The 17,644-nt window shown below is 39.6% G+C and overlaps 1 protein-coding gene and 1 long non-coding RNA gene across 4 annotated transcripts; one reads left to right on the forward strand and one right to left on the reverse strand.

Moving 5' to 3' along the window:
- Positions 1-3,623: 3,623 nt before the first annotated feature.
- On the reverse strand, positions 3,624-8,037 carry LOC108441845. Its single transcript, XR_005131528.1, has 2 exons — positions 7,671-8,037; positions 3,624-7,573 (listed from the first exon to the last, which is right to left on the reverse strand). It is a non-coding gene; the product is annotated as an uncharacterized LOC108441845 (long non-coding RNA).
- Positions 6,465-16,167, forward strand: pstpip1b (proline-serine-threonine phosphatase interacting protein 1b). 3 transcript variants are annotated; one of them, XM_017721579.2, is made up of 15 exons: positions 6,465-6,569; positions 8,452-8,552; positions 8,807-8,881; positions 9,040-9,074; positions 9,156-9,262; positions 10,275-10,337; positions 11,589-11,693; positions 12,181-12,226; positions 12,484-12,563; positions 12,654-12,752; positions 12,902-12,998; positions 13,108-13,177; positions 13,537-13,601; positions 15,543-15,640; positions 15,750-16,167. In XM_017721579.2, the coding sequence occupies exons 1-15, from the start codon at positions 6,471-6,473 to the stop codon at positions 15,879-15,881; spliced, it is 1,272 nt and encodes a 423-aa protein (XP_017577068.2). In that variant the 5' UTR covers positions 6,465-6,470; the 3' UTR covers positions 15,882-16,167. The 3 variants fall into 3 exon arrangements, with proteins under 3 accessions (XP_017577068.2, XP_017577070.1, XP_017577071.1); XM_017721581.2 differs by having other exon boundaries at positions 6,548-7,370; XM_017721582.2 differs by lacking the exon at positions 6,465-6,569 and adding an exon at positions 7,494-7,512.
- The last annotated feature ends 1,477 nt before the right edge of the window (positions 16,168-17,644 follow it).

Raw genomic sequence — 17,644 nt, forward strand, 5'->3', positions numbered from 1 at the left:
TCACGGTGAGCCACAAGTGGCCGAGGGCAAGACTGCACTTCTTGAGAGTTTTAGTGGAAGGGAACAGTAAAGAACCAAGTACCACTGATTACTGAGTAGCACCATAGAGAACTAATTCACAATGAACCAATCAAATGTGACATTTAGACTATAATAATATTTAGCACATGAAATTTACTGATGAGCTCTCTGGTTTCTTGGTCTGTGACATGAGGTAAGGATCAATTTGTCAATCACCTGTGGCCAGGTGCAGCACCATTCATGCAGACCATTTGGTGGTGGACTTGTGGAGCCAAGCTTGCAGCAACAATTTCCCCAAAAAGTCATAAGAATATGAACACAACAACTAAGTTGGCCAATGAGTTTATAACAGTATATTTACTGGTAATAATATCAATCGATACCTGAAGTAGAACTGGTGCAGGGCAGTTGGATTCTTCCCGTTCTTTTTGGTCAGAGCTTAGTTTAAAGAAATGCTTCAGGTCTAGACATCATGTCTGAGAAGAAATGAAGTGCATCACATTTGAACAGCACTACTAACACAACGCCTCTCAGTGGAGGGAAAGCCCACCACAACATGACTGAATAAAATTCTCTCAACCTACTGAAAGTACTTGAAACTGATTACTGACGAGATAAAAAAGTATGTAAAATAATTAATATTCAAATAAACAATAACGAATCATTTAAAGATTGGCAGTTAAAGATTCCTTCAATGCTCCTGTACCTACACTGGAGCGCTGTGGCCGCCTTTCCTTTATCTTGTATGGTGCTGTTGTTGAGTGTTCTGGAGAAATTTGGCTCTTGAGATGCAGATTGAAAAATTCATAATTGTCCACCTTGTCAGCAATTTTTTTCAAGATGTCATCAAGGCAGAAAATTTATATCAATGATGTCTTTGTACAAATTGTGGTATTTAAAAAAATATATATTTTATTAAAAATGAATTGACGTCACGCGTCCGGCGAACTCCCTGACTCCATTTCCCAGCATACAGTGGGCGATCATGTGACTGCTCATGGAGTCCTGCTCAGACTCCATTTCCCAGGAGCCTCCGGAGGACCATGTAACTTGACTCTTCCTCGCGGACCCATCAGTCTGCTGAGCTTCACTGGTTCCCCGGCGTTCCGTCATGTGGTCTGAGGGTTTTAGCAATAAGCCCGTGTTTAGTCTAGACCCAGATTTATGATCTGCTGCGCGTCACAACACGAGGACGGCAGTGGACCGACTCATTTTATTTTCCAAAATAAAAGTCTGTGGGCATTTAAAATCTGAAAAAAACGCTAAAGAAAGACGTTACCACGTAAAACATGAGAATTAGGGCGAGAACATCGACCTGCCGCTGTCCGCCACATGTTAGCGCCTTCTCTGTGTTTCTGATGCGTTCGACTGCGGGAAAACAAGTCCGGCCTGAAATGAGCGACCGTATGACGCCACACTGTGGACGATCTGAGGAAACGTCGAGCAGAACTTACAAAGTTCAATAAACTCAAAAAGCAAGTTTTAACTCGAGTGCACCAAAACCCATTTTCACCTGTTTCGTCAAATAACAGGTGGCATCCTCAGAACTTGGTCTTTTAAGGTGACATGACTCTCTTCCAAGTTTTATAAATTCAAACCAATCCTGAAATCAAGTGGCCCAAACTCATTTAACCGTGTTTTCTCCTGAAACCACAGCACTTAAAACTGATGACGTCTTAATGAAAAGTTTTATAAAAGGTACAAAACTACACCTCGGATTAAGACCGACTACTGGACTGTTAGACAAAGCCCGGTATTTAAACGGTGTGACGTGTTACAACAAGCTAAATGTACATCATTAAGCCAAAATTCTGAACAAGGAAGACAAACACAATACTATTATTATTATTATTATTATTATTATTATTATTAGAACAGGCACGACTACCTGCACAACCTTGAATAAACAGTGAGGTAGAACAAAACTTCATCCACACAGGAGTCGATTAGCGCACTAACCCAACCTGTATCACTATATATTCAGTGGTTTGAACAAGAAACAAGTAATAAACTCAGTTTGGAATTAGCAGATTTTTAAAATATGCATTGTGTCAATGTCACTTCCTGATTCTGCATCTACAGATGGCACCAACCGTCTCATGCTGTGCTTTTACATTAGGGCCTGACCGCCCTATTGGCTGGCCAATGTTCAAGTTCCACAGTGTTACTGATATCAGCTGCTTTTAATGGGCGAGGGAGCCAATTCATAAAATAGGGCCTGCGTTAACATGGAAACAGTGGGCTATAGATCAATTTCTCCAGTAAAAAAGCTTTCCAGGATGTATTTATTTTAATGTAGAATACATATTTAATTCAATTCCAACATAATCTAGTTTCACCAATACAGTCAGAGATTTGTTTTATATTATTTGTAACTGATTTCCAGCATGTATAATATCTCTTTTAATTTTGTGAGCTTTGTCTGTTTGTATTTAGGAAATTTAAAAAGAAAAACAACAAAGTTTAAATTTTGCTCACAAATATTAATTTGTCAAGTGTCCTTTTATCTACATTTTTTTGCTCCTTAAAATCAATATTGGTGACAATTTATCAGTTGGTCCCTGCCTTACACAGTCAACAGCTATAAAGAATGTCTTGAGAAAGCAGGCCCATATCCAACGATTATGTGGAAGTCTCTCATCGAATGAATGCAGTTTTGAGCACGGACACATCTGACCCTTTAATATCAGGGCATGGAAGGTCAACAACATTAAAGCTGTGAAATTACCATTTAAAAGGGGAAGTGGTGTGGGGTGAGATGGTGTGGAAACAGTACATAATTCGGATATCTTGGCTCAACACATTTCAGGAGATTAAGAGTTTGTTCAAACACTGTACCCTTGCTGAAAAATTAGTTCCAAGCCCTAAAAAGACTTTCTGTATTATCTCAAACGTGTATTTCTTCTCTTTGGGGTACTCCATGTTTAGGGCGTAAAAGAAGCCAGAAGAGGAGAAGAAACGCACTTGGCAGATCACTGATGCCTTCCACAACCACATTTTCCTCAAGCACAGTACCACAGTCAACCGTGTCTGGGGAGATTGCCACTTTCACATCCTTGGAGCACTTCTCTTCAGCATCAGTAGTCTGTTGGCCACAGAAAAAGACAAAAAAAAATAGTCCCGGTCCTTTTTTTAGCTTCTTCATTGTTTCACTACCTCTGCTGTCATCCATGAGTGAGATGGTGACAGAAACAAGAGAGGCCTGTTCCTTGTTCTTCAACTGCACTACAATAGCCACAGCAAAGTAGTAGCGCATGCCCAATATTACATTTGATCTGGATATTCTGTAATGGACTGTTATCCAAATCTAAAACCTGTGATTGAGCTTTATTTACTTTTTATTTAAGCTAAACACTAAAAGTAGAAGACAGAAATGTATTATACCACTGTGTATTAGGCTGAGTGGGGGGAAAAGTTGAAGTATCACGTGTGTGAACCAGGATGATCCATTTCAGTGGTATATTTAAAAAAAATAAATAAATAAACACAACACACTTACCTGATCAAATTCAAAATGAGTGAATATTTGCAAAAAACATCCATTTTGAACATTAAATATCTTGTCTTTGTAGTGTATTGAATTGAATACAGGTTGAAACGGATTTGCAAATCATCATATTCTGTTTTTATTTGTTTTACATAACGTCCCAACTTCACTGGAATTGGGGTTGTATGTAGTTTGCTTACTTTCCGCCTTATAAAGCATAAAAAAGCACAGAAGAATAGCACAAAAAAGTATACACTTATCTAGCCCTTAATAATGACTTAGAACTTCACATTCAGCAGAAAGACTTGAGCACGTGAGGAACCTGAAACAAACAAATCGACAGACATAAGATTTAAAAACCCTTCACTGTTCAACATATTTAATCAGAGTTAAATTAACAAATACAAACTTACAAATTAATGGAGCAGGAATTTCTTGGGTGTTACAAACAGCTTCCCACTCACAGGGTAAGCGGTCAATGGATGAAAATCATCGAGATCGTTAAGAGTCAGGACGTGTGTTACAGCATACTGACTCTCAGCTAGTTCGTATGATCTTAGATGTCCAGGATGGCAGGAGTGTGCAGAGAAATCAAATCTCATTCTCAACAACGAAGAAATGATCCTCTGTGTATCTGATTCCATTTAAATGGACACTAGAGGACAAGGACAGTTTATGATGTGGAAATGTCTTCTGAATTGCAGATCTCCATGCTATATCTAAAGAAAGGGTACTAACAACTTTAACACCTTCAACCTGGAGAGAATCCTCGAGGAGTTGTGAGCTATCAAGATAGTACACAACCATTAACTGATGCCTAGATGCAAGAGTCAGAAGAACATTCTTGAAATTATGGGCGTCACTGACAACCTTCTTAAAGAAGCTATGATTAACTTCAATTCTCGGTCCATAATTCCACAAGTGGTCCAAAGCACCTAATCAGATGTGGATAATGTTCCATGTAGTGATGTTTGGGATGCAGGCACACCTCAGGAAAGGTCTCAAGAAATAACTTGCGGTGGTCAATGCAAGTAATTCAAGGATTCTTCTGAGAACTTTGAAGAAACTACAATCTCTAATATCTTTTGAGATCCATGAGTATCTCCCAGGCTGGTTCATGTTCAGTCACCCATCATTAGAGGCAACAACCTTAACAATGTCCAATTTTCATGGCCATTGCCCCCAGTTGTTCCTTTCAAAAAACTAGACTTGGGGATTTTGTGAGGTCTGACTTTATCTGCGTCTTTATAAGGAAATGATGTTATACGACCATTCACAGCATCCAATGACAAAAACCTTTCACTATGAGTTTCTTTAGACATAAAGCAAATCAACAGGCACAATCCCCTCGATGAATCATGTAAAATATCTGGGTGGAAATCTGTCAAGTGCTTGCTTATTACACATTCACTCTTAACACCTTCAATATGGAAGGACTAAGTCATTTTGACAGGGTTAAAAACGTGAGCGCATAAGTTGGACCAGAAGTCGTTCGTTCTCTCACACTGAAGAACAGGTAAGTCAATGTTTCATCAGCAGATCCACAGAAGGAGCAAAAGCTATTAATGTCAACAAATTTGGAAATAATAGACTTCACAGGGTATATTTTATGTAAAATTTTAAAGTGAACTTCTTTGATCTTATTGGACATTATTTTTTTTATGATTTATGTAGTATTTATGCATTTTATGCAGTATTTATGAGGCAAAAGCCAAATCCTTTTCCAACTGATATGCTCAATAAAGGACATCCAATAGAACTTACCCGTGGGGAAGTTGTTTCTTTGTTGAAGAATATGTTGTATATGTTATCACATTTTTTTTCAAGTATATTCATACCACCCAAAAGCAATAAGGGTATAGCATGATAAGAATATTATTCATACTTCTTTTTAAACCATTTGGAAAAAAAAAACTAGGACTTATTCCTAATAGTTATTTCAGAGTTGTTACATAAAAGACTATGTGGGGAGAAATTGTGCACAAAATATGATTGGAGATGAAAAACCAGAGTAAATTTGGATTTAGGAGATTTAAGCCCATCTAAGCCCTGCAAAGAAGAGTCAACTGAAGACACTGTGATTAACATGCGCAATGAGGAGGAACGGGGAACTGAATTTACCGTAACACCGGTACAGCAGACTATTCTGCACATGCGCACCCTAGGAAATCCAAAATAAATCCGGGTGAGTTTTATATAAAAAAGCTGCAGCATGAAGTTTGAGCAGAGCTGGTTTAGGAGCCTGGTCACTTCCTATTTTCCCCGTTATGTCAAAAACAAGATTGCAAACCACCAGCAAGCGCAAGTCCTCAATGAATGGGAGTAACTTGAAAATAGTTTCTAACCACTTGCCCAGAACTGTCCTTTCATTTAGAAAGTAGAAGGATGTATTTCACTAAAGAAAGGAAAGAAAACTTACCCGTTTCCTTTTTTCTACAGCAAGCTGCTTTGGGCAGCAGAGGCTAGTATTACTGCTACTGAGTGCTGATTGCTGAGCGGACCAGCTCATTGGCTGTTTGCGTTCACAGACGTCATAAATATAGGCACCGTTTTAAACTTATAACTTGATTACTTCTGAAAAATATATATAACAGTAGTGCTACAGTGGTGCTTGCAAAAGAACCCTTTCGAATTTTCTATATTTCTGAATAAATTTCTAAAGGGTTCACAAACTTTCAAGCACCACTAACATGTTTATGCTATTCCATGTTGATGACCCATTCATTTTGGACCCATTACAAAGAGGTGATTCTGCTCTCTACAGTTCTCTGGTTTGAGTTTTACATTGCGTTTACAGCTCTTTAACGACCTCGTGGTTCAGAGGACCCAGTGGTGTTGGAGAGGACACCGTTCACTGTATCGTATCAGGGTCTGAACATTGTTGTTTACCCCCGGGGGGGGGGCTCCTAATATGGGCATGAGAACAGGACAGGACTACAGTGGTCTATGTGAAGGAACTGAAATGACCCGCATGGGCACATCCCCTCCGCAAAGTCACGTGAATGAAATGAACTCTGATCAGCTCACCTGTTCACTATTAGAGCGAGATGAAGGCAAAAAGGTGAGATGAGCTGCTTTTCCACCGTTTACAGGCTTTGATTTGTGTTCGGCGCTGTTGCCATGGTAACGCTGAATGACGGCGCAGCGCAGTGGAAGAGAAGCACATGAATTCAGATCTGAGCGTCTCATTGAATCGGACACGTATCCGATCTAGGACCACATATGACAGGGACTCAGTTCCGCCTGTCTCCGGATTCAGGAAACTCCGTTTCCGCTGACTGCGGATCGACGAAACGCTCTGGACCAATAACCGAGCTTCCTTTAGCTCAGTTCAGGCCAGTTTCACCGCGGGACGTCTGCAGGCGCGCGTTTGTTGTCGGCGTCGTTTGGATTTTCACACTTTTTATTGATCACGAAATCAAACGCTCGTTCAGTCGAGCACACTCAGCTGATCGATACTCCGCAATGGCACCACTCGTGTGAGCTCTCTGTTCGGGCAGCATACAGGTCATCCGCAGCAAGCCAAACAACGCCCTCTGGTGGCAAACGAGCAACACAGCAATCGCTTTTCATGACGAACAGCATTTTGAGCTGAAGTCTGTGGGCAGTTGATGTCGGACTTCGACAGACTTCACACGCGTCACTCAGAGCCGTGGAATGCGTCACTCAGCAGTTCTTCCTCTTCCGAAAACACAGAAGTAAAAACTCCCTGCCAGCAGCTCTTCCTCCTCACCAGGAGCTCAGCTGCAGGATCTGTTCCTCATCGCTCTTCCCGCCTCGGAGCTCCGCTCACTGCGTTCCTCAACAACTGACACCGAATCTGCTCTGAATGACGGCTCTGCAGTTTCGCGATGCTTTCTGGGTAAGCAGCTTCTGTCGGAGCTCTGAGTTCAGTCCAGCTTTAACAGGAGCGACCAGTGATCAGTGAACCCGAGGGTCGCGTTCACCACCATGCGTGTCCCAGACGGACTGCCGAGACACCAACTCCACGTCCTCGAAACCGAGTTTGTTCCTCAGTGTTTTCTCGAGTTTAAACTAAGGGTGAATGGATGTTTCCGTACAGGGCTGCAAACGAAATTAACAAGCTACGTCATCATATTTTAGGGCACGGACATCGACCAATGTGGTGAAGTAAATCTGCAGCTTATCACGAGTAGCTTACATTTAAATGAGCTCATCAGCTTAAAGCGCGCCGATCCGCCACGGGATGGTCTTTATTTCCCTCTGTAGTGTAGTAATGAGAGTTGAAGTGTCACTTTCCCTTCAAACAAACAGAGAAAAGCACTCCCCGCACGCCTTCCATGCTGGTCTGAGCTGATTTATGCTGGTTGAGCAGCACATCACACCTGGTTTGCAGATTTTTTTGGTGATCAGCCTAACGATTTCCATTGCTGCTGACCAGTTTACCGCATCCCAGTCGCACCGCATGCTGTTTTTGTTGGGAATGTAAGAAGTACACCCTGAGTGACCATCTCTTCCATTTCCCTCCAGCCTTCCGTCAGAAGTGCAAGCTGACAAAAGCTTTCAGCATAGAGGAAAGTACCAGTAGAGCATAGCAGGACCATCGAAAAGGATCTAAATTTCTGAAACTATCATAACACATTATAGGTGTGAGGGTGCAGCCAAATATGGCCTGACAGTGGTTCCCTTCTTTTAATGAGAATATTGAGATTAAATATCACAAAACCAAATAATTAGAGGATGATAAACCAACCGAACATCTCCAAATCTGACCACGCCTTCTTCGCTGCATGCTGACCCGAGGTTAACTGCGTCTTTCCGTTCCTGTAAGCAGTAAAAATCTCAGTTCTGGGAGAGAGTTTGGACATCGGCATTGTTGATTTGACACTGTCCTGTAGAGTGTCAGTCTCCGGGTGTTGTGCACTTTCTATTATCAGAAACGAGTAATTTGTTATCATACTAGAGATTTGTTGTCTATTCAGGGGGCAGATTTTTCTGACCGGTCTGGTTATGAGGCTGTACTTCAGAGACTGCAAGATGGCAGACGAATGTGTAAGGATGTGGAGGAACTTCTCAGAATGAGGTACAGGGCTGCACTCATACAGAAAGCACAACGTAGTATAAATAGCACTTTACCTATTTTGGGTTCACACTTGTACGAAGTCATTTGATTAACAGTACTCTGTAGACGTTCCGTCAGTCACTGCAAGGAACAAGTAGTTTTAAATGTGGTTTTTTTTTATTCTTAGCCGTTCGTGGGCTAACCACAACGGGTTTAGCTGTGATATTCAACTGTATATTTTTGTGCACACCATGTTCTGTCTTTTGTATATGCAGAGCAGTTGCCGAGGAAAAGTTTGGAAAAGAACTGGTGGCAATTGCTCGGCGGGCAGGAGGGCAAACTGAGATCAGGTCAGCAAATGGGCTTGGATTTGTGTTGTGACATTAGACCCACATCACTGTTAATTTGCGTTCCTGTGACCCAGAATGTTCGTCCAGATGTACTGCTGATGAAACACAGAATGTAAATAAACAACACCGTTATAATTCTGACACTTTCTTTTTTTAAGCACCTTGAGAGCATCAATTGATCGGCTTAAAGCAGGTACATATAAGGGCAAATGTAAACATTTCCACTCATGCTTGGAAAATTAGAGGTCTTAAACTGTCTTGCTTTGTGTTCTAGAAATGGAGCACACAGGGAGTCTGCACGTCCAGCTTTCTGGAATGATAAAAGAGGAAGTTCAGAAAATAGAAGCATTCCGAGAACATCAGAGAGAACAAAGAAAGAAGGTACAGTACGTGACTCAGACCCACTGCACTCTGACGACACTTTCACAGACCACCAGCACACTACTTGTCAAAGGGTAGGAGTTCATGAGTGTATAGTATTTGCACACTGTAGTATAAGAAGAAACATTTGTCAGTATGTATGTTTAAATTATGACACGTGGAGATTTAACACACGTTATATGTGATGCACTGTGTATAAGGTGAACAGACGTGTACTGTACAACTGTCTGTTCAAACAAATTGTTTTAATTAAGTTGCAATTATTGGTGCCATTAAAAGTAAAACTTTGAGCACCAAAACACTGGAGAGTCATCTCTTATATGTGATGACATGAAAGATTACATAGCAAAGCATCTGACCCCTTTCCTCATATCCCTTGGTGTCTTTGGCCCTCATTTGTTCACTCTTTTCCTCAGCGTGCACCAAAGATTTTTAATACAATTTTTAAAACGAAATACTTTTGCTGTCATGTTGCAGGATTTACTGATAAAGCAGTCCTAACCTCCCTGCTGAGGAAGCCAGAGGTCATCCTAAAATCAGTTTCTTTTTAAGGCAGTTGTGACCTGGCTTTAATTTGCTCTCATTTGACTGTAGAATTTTGTTCAAATGAAAATTCTAAAAAGGTTTTGCAAATTCCAGGCACTTATGTCTGAGGCTCAGTGACCGAAGCTTTTTCAGTGTCAGCATTATCAACAATTCAATCCGTTTCTGAGTACTCAGACACTCCCCATGATGCAGCCAAGAGGAGTAAGAGAGAATGGGAGTATGTGACACCTCATGTTTATACTCCAGTGACATAGCAGTCTTTGGATAATTTCTTAAAAATTCATTCAACTGCAATTATGATTAATAAAACAAATAGAAAGATATCAGATTTTATTGATTGGCAGTTCTAAAGGTGCTAAAACGGTGCCCCATGTTATTTTAAATGAAATTGTTTATGACAAGTACAATCAGATCATTTATGAAGTGGTGGGATAGTGGCCAGTTTCTGTGTTCTGACTTTTTCCAGTTTGAGGAGATCATTGAGAAGGTCCAGAAGCCTATAGAGGCCTTATACAAGAGGACCATGGAGGTGAGCCCATTACTAAACACACTCCAAACTCACTTAGTGGAACAATAAGGTCTATAATACAAACTGCAACACTAGGAGCAGTTCAGCGTAAGCCACAAGAATAAACCCCAAAAAGCCAAAAATTGCCATGCTTATGATTTTATATATATAATATTAATGTGTGTGTGTGTGTGTTTCAATGTAAGTCAAGGGAACCAGACTTTTTATCAAGTCATTTTTGGCCATTTATGTTGGTCCATCCTTCTTGAAATTTAAACAGAATATAAAGGCTATCATGCATTTCAAATTATGTCAAGAACTGAAAATGGAGATTTTTGTATTTTTCTGACAACAGCGATATAAATAAGACGTGTTGTATAATAACAAAAATGTAATGCGTTTGCAGGATTTTTCAGATCAAACTGAACATTTAACTTTTTACAGTGTAATAGCAAAATAATACTGAAATGCTACTAAGCAATTTATGGTGGGGCCCAGTAATTAAGGCACTCATGCACTTAAATAAAACATTGCTGGTTAGAGTCTGGACGGCACCAACGACAATATTTCTACCATTTCTTTATTTGCCTGCTGCCAACTTTCGAGTAAGGGCTATAAGTCACAATGTAAGAGGAAGGGAACAATTATTTGGGTACATTTCAAGGAACGCTTTAGCAGCAGCTTAAAAATGAAATGAAATTAATTGCATATTTTATTGTTTTGTGTAAAACTATATATATATATATATATATATATATATATATATATATATATATATATATATATATATATATATATTTAATTTTTTTTTTTTTTTTTTTTTTTTTTTTTTTTTTTAATTAGTTGCAAGTGCAGAATGTCAGGTCTTTTCATTATATTGGAACAACTGCTTCTTTATTTATTTATTCATGTATTTGTTTATTGTGTACAGTGTGGGAAATGTAATAAATGTAATAATGTAAAATGTTTTAATGTAATAAATAGGGCAGTGTCTGAAGCAGTTAGGAATGAAAGCGGAAGAGGGATGGAGAAACACACAGAACATCTGAGTGACCACCCACTCAGATGGTGTAAGAACTGAGGCCAAGGCGGTGGGGCTATTATGGCGAAAGAGTGCGAGAAAGATGGTTTCCTGTTTTAATTGACCAAAGGCACAGTAAAAGTACTCAGGCAGCGTGCAGCATTAGATTAGTTACACTTATACATTAGCCTCTTAACTGTGCTTCTCTTGTTGCTCAAGACACACAAATTTACTTTCTTTCTTGTCATCAGTCTAAGAGGAGTTATGAGCAAAGATGTAAAGAGGCAGATGAAGCAGAGCAAGCAGTGGAGAAAAAAAGCAGCCCTGCCTCTACCCCTCTGAGGCCGACAGAAAAGGTAGGGGATTCATTTGTGAGTTTTTTTTTTGTTTTTTTTTTTACCTTTTATAACAAATGTTAAATCTCAGATGCTTAAATTTCAGCCTTTGCAGCTCTAATAATACGAATGAGGATGAGCACATTTTTCAATGCTTTTGTCTCTGAGCTGACGTTTATTAACTGCACTCATTTGTTAGTTCAGTTGTTATTTTTGGTATTTTTTTAGAAGACACTTTTGGTTTCAGAAGGAATAGAAAGTCTTCAGTAACAAGATTGAATCGTTTCATAATGATTAGGCCTAATTCTTAAAGAAGAACTGAGCTGAACCAGAGAACTGTTTTGTTTCATAGGGAACTGTAGTGCATGCTTAACATACATCTGTGTGCAGCAGTACATGAGCAGTTCAGAAGTATGTACTCCAGAGAAACCGTAACTGAACACGTGTGACTACTCTCATGAATTATGGCTAATCATCTGTGATTCATATACTTTTTTGTGATCTTTAGGTACTGAACAGGGCCCGGTTGTGCAGAGAAGCAGCCAGACTAGCAGGTATGTGCAATCTCACATACGTGTAGTTACAACACTTACTGGTCACATCAGTATTAGAGGCAAGGAAAATGGTCCAACAGCATCTTTCACTAGTGGTCTTGTAATTTTCATGTAGCAGATTTCTGCTCCTTTTTGATCCTAATCAGTAGATTTAACATGAGACATACTCTTCTGCCTTTTTACCTTTTGTTTTCATACGATCAACTTGATTGCCATTTAAAGCTGGACAAAGGATGTTTTATTCTTCTGTGACACAGAAAAGCAGTATATGTGGCATGTTGATAAACTGGAAAACACTCGCCAGGACTGGGAAAGCACATACAGGAGCACATGTGAGGTATAAAAGAGGGAGTGAATGCAATATAATTGTGGAAATGACGCTTTTAAGCACTTACTGTAACACTGTGGGTTCATTTGTGTGTTCTAGGTGTTTCAGCAGCAGGAGTCAGACCGCATTGGTATCTTGCGTTGTGTGTTGTGGGATCATTGTAATCAGCTGTCCATGCAATGTGTAAAAGATGATGAGGTCAGATGATCCTCTGAAGTCTATGAGACTTTACAGTTTCTGTTCTTGTATTCCTAAACACAAAGCTGAATGTACTAGATTCAGCTATGGACATGTACTGAAACACCTGCAGTTATTGCCTAAAACTGGTACTGGGTTTTACCCCATAGTGCTATGAAGAAGTGAGGAAGATTCTGGAAGAGTGTGACATTGCCATGGATAACAACCATTTCATTCAGACAAGAAGGACAGGCTCCAGCCCACCTAGTAAAATAAAGAGCTTTGTCATTTATATGCAGGATTAAACTGAAACAGTACAAGTAAGTCTTTAGCTAATGAGATTCATGATTGTTATTAATTCTGTGTTTTCATTCAGAATCTGTGGAGTTCCAGAATTACTATAACGCAGACACCAATGGAAATGCAGATGGCACTACTGCACAAAGGTCAGTAATACTCACACTGGTCACTAGACAGAGGGTGGCTTATGAATTTTTCATTATTATTATGAGTTGTTGTTGTAATAATACCTAATTATACCACTCTGTAATAGTTGGAGCTCTATAATACTCTAAAATGGTTAGAGCTTCCAAAGCTTAGAGAATGGTAGCCTTTCCTGACCTATCCTGAATGTAATTCCACTGCTTCCCTAATCACTCCACACAGGCCGTCTGAAATAGCCTAAAATTATGCTATAATTTGCATATTCTGTGGTCCAACTCCTGCATTAGCATACGTTTTAATAGGTCAGTAGGTGAAATGATGGCTAATATTGAGAATTTAATGTGATCTCATTCTTCTACAGGTTTCCTTGTATACAGCAGGAAACCCCTGTTGTTAGCTTGTCTTTTTCAGTGGCTCCATCTTGTGGTCAGTATTATTTTTATTTTTAATTCCTAGATTCATTTAAACTTATACAGTTTTATCCATTTTTATGTAATGATGTTTGTGTGTGTAAAGGATATAGCTACTGTTCTAAACACACATTTTGACCCTGTAACTCGGTGCATTATCATACTGGAAGTGTCAACATGCTGTTGACCGAATCTTAAGTAGGTATCAGGGCTCTGACGTGTGCCCTGAAAGCATACCCACTCCATTATGCCACCACTACTAATCTGCACTGTTGACACCAAACAAGCTCAGTGAATTAAAATTGTTTGCTCTTATCCTTCCACCAGCTTGATTCAAAAGAAATATGGTGCCAAAAGGGTTATATGGATGGATGCCATAGAATAACCTTTTTTGATTCCCTAAATAAACTTTGCGTTTATATATATGGTTAGGGTTAGGGTTATATATATAATATAATTTTTTTTCATTAAATGTGCGAGTGCGAGACCTTTTTAACCGGTTTTAAAAGTTTTTTTAAACTTTGACACTTTCAGCCTATATTTATATTCAGCATTACAGGGCAAAAACCTCAGCCAGGTTTGTATAGTCTGGATTTTTCTTCCTGAGATCACTTTTAGCTGGGAATTCATCGTTGTAGTTTCTGTGTATACTATGTAAATGCCTCTTCATGTTCCCCTTCTTTGGAAGTGTGATGTCAATAGATGTACATACCTAGAAAAGGTTCTTTAAAGGCACTTTAATTAAAAAAACGGGTCTATATAGAATCATAAACACTCAAAGAACCCTTTGCATGATTAAGGGATCATCGTTTGCATCATTAACAGTTTTTCAGATTGATGGAGCATGTGTTGTATATGATTCTACACAGATCTTTTTTTGAAGAGTATTGCTATTTTTTACAAGCTTGGCCATCATAACACTAGAAGAACCATTTTCGAAAAGCTCTGTATAGAACCATCTTCACACCTTCATTAGTCTGAAGATGGACAGTGCAAATGGTTTTTTTGAGTGTTCATAGTTCTATACAGAAACATTTTTTTTACTAAAGAACCGTCTTTTAAGAACCTCTAGAGAACCATCTTTAAGAGTGTATGTTTTATTTATTTATTTATTTTTGCTGTCTACCATTTTTGGAAAATCCTTGAAATATTTGTGCGTGAAAAGCTGTTGGGGAGATGCACCAAGTTCAAAGTCACTAAGGTCACTCATTCTGCTCATTCCAATCCTGGTAAATATCTGGTAAATTATTGTAAATTTAAATATTCAGTACTGTGAAAAGTCTTGGCAGCTGTAAAAATAGATTTAAACTTTATTTCAGCAGTGATGTCTCTGTGCATTCTAGCCTCTGTATTGGTTTGTTAAATTCCACCAGCAACACACCTAATTATTGAAGAACTGATTAGACAGATTAGGTATTAGATGGTAACTGTAAATCCTTGGCTTCTTTGAGCAGAGCTTTGGCAATGGTTAACAAACACTTTAAATCTCAGTGTATTAGTTATTTGTTTTTATTCTAATGTTAGTGTTTACACATATTTCTCAGATACTACAATGCATGCGCAGTATGATATTTTATCCTTTGAGGACTCTAACCTTACTTTTTGTAATCATAAATACATTTAGTGACAAGACACCATTTGAAGTAAAGATTTTAGATGTTTTAGTTTTATTGGAGAGTAGAAAAGTGCTTGATACACACATTTAGGTGTTATCAGGCAAGCACATTATGACTGTTGATGAAGGTGCATGAACTGTAATAGGTCATTGACTTGATAACTTGGGTCATTTACTTTTATTGCTCAACAAAGTTCTACATTTGACCACAAAGCATGTGACATGCATTTTTCTCTTGAGGTGTATTTACGATTCTCCGTACCCAGTGCTCATTTGTTATTAGAACAAAGGTAATACTTTGAACCTTGATGACATGGCTTCATGTTTTCTCTGAGTTCACAGGAGTTGGTGAGCATATAAGTGGAGATGATGTCTCTACTCCGGAGAGCAGAGTGGCTGATGAGGAGCACTACAAAGTTTTGTATGATTACAAAGCACAGGTAAACACATTGTTAAACTCTCCTCAGTTTACATTTACCCATGTAAATAACATTTATATAAAGCACACTCACACACATGATTTCTAATATCTAGTCTTTGTGTATCAAGGATCCAGATGAGCTTTCTATCACTCGGGGAGAGGTTTTGCTGATAACTGATCAAGGAGAGGATGGGTGGTGGACGGCTCGAAGGGGTGATTTGATTGGGCTCGTACCTGGAACATACTTGATAAAACTCTGATTCAGAGTGACCATTCATGACATTGTCTGCCCCCTCATCTCATTCTTACAGTGTGAACCCTACCTTGCCACGCGTTAACCATCACATATCAGTCACTGAAACCTACTTAAAGAACATTAGTTTGTATGGTAGCACTGCTGTGCAATTTGCTGTTCTTCATGATACACGCAAGTCATTTGGAGCCCATGTAAACAGATCACTATGATTCCATCATGTTTTTTTCTTTGTTTCTAATAATTTGGTGAAGTTATAATTGATTAAAAACTTACGGTTCTGAAAAAAAGCATGTTGTTTTTCTAAGCTATCTTTTCTATCAATTCCTTTCTCTGGAGCTGCAAGGCCTTTTTTGTATACAACAGTGGAATTTTATACTATTTAGGACTTTAAATAGGAAGCGTGAAGGTGAGACTAATTACTCAGTACATAGTCAGCAGAGGGGGGGGGGGGGGGGGTGTTGCTCAGCAAGGATTTAAAAAAAAAAAAAAAACTAAGTGTTTATTCTGTCTGTTCAGGAGAAAAAAACAACACATGATAAATATTCCAACAAAACGATGTTCACAAAATTCACATTTAAAACATATTGTTGTGCAACATTGCTAAATGTATCTTCTTCTTTCGGCTGCTCCCTTTAGGGGTCGCCACAGCAGATCATCTGCCTCCATCTTGCCATATCTACTGCCTACTTTCACACCAACCATCTCCATGTCCACCTTCACTACATCCATAAACCTTCTCTGAGGTCTACCTCTTCTCCTTCTACCCGGCAGCTCCATCTCCAACATTCTTTGCCCAATATATCCACTATTCCTCCTCAACACATGTCCAAACCATCTCAACCTGGCCTCTCTGGCTTTATCTCCAAACTGCTCCACTTTCACTGTCCCTCTGATCTGCTCATTTCTAATCTTGTCCATCCTGGTCACTCCCAACGAAAATCTCAGCATCTTCATCTCCGCCACCTCCAGCTCAGCCTCCTGTCTTTTAGACAGAGCCACAGTCTCCAAACCATCCATCATAGCAGGACGCTCTGCTGTCTTGTAGACCTTCCTTTTCACTCTTGCTGCTATCCTTCTGTCACACATCAGCCCTGACACCCGTCTCCACCCACTCCATCCTGCCTGCACCCTCTTCCTCACCTCTTTTCTACACTGTCCATTGCTCTGGATGGTTGACCCAAGATATTTGAAGTCATCCACCTTTACGACCTCTACTCCTTGCATCTTCACCTTTCCACCTGCCTCCCTCTCATTCACACACATGTATTCCATCTTGTCTCTACTGACCTTCATTCCTCTCCTCTCCAGTGCAAACCTCCACCTCTCCAGATTCTCTTCCACCTGCTCTCTACGCTCACCACAGATTACAATGTCATCTGCAAACATCATGGTCCATGGAGCCTCCTGTCTGACCTCATCTGTCAACCTGTCCATCACCATTGCAAACAAGAAGGGGCTCAAAGCTGATCCCTGATGTAACCCCACCTTCACCTTGGAACCATCTGTCACTCCAACTGCACACCTCACCACTGTCTCACTATCCTCTTACATGTCCTGCACCACCCTAACATACTTTTCAGCTACACCTGACTTCCTCATACAGTACCACAGTTTCTCTCTTGGCACCCTATCATCTGCCTTCTCTAGATCCACAAAGACACAATGCAGCTCCTTCTGAGCTTCTCTGTACTTCTCTACCAACACTCTCAACACAAACATTGCATCTGTGGTTCTCTTTCTGGGCATGAAACCAAACTGCTGCTCACT

Source organism: Pygocentrus nattereri, chromosome 15, assembly GCF_015220715.1.
Source record: "Pygocentrus nattereri isolate fPygNat1 chromosome 15, fPygNat1.pri, whole genome shotgun sequence".
Lineage (NCBI taxonomy): Eukaryota > Metazoa > Chordata > Actinopteri > Characiformes > Serrasalmidae > Pygocentrus > Pygocentrus nattereri.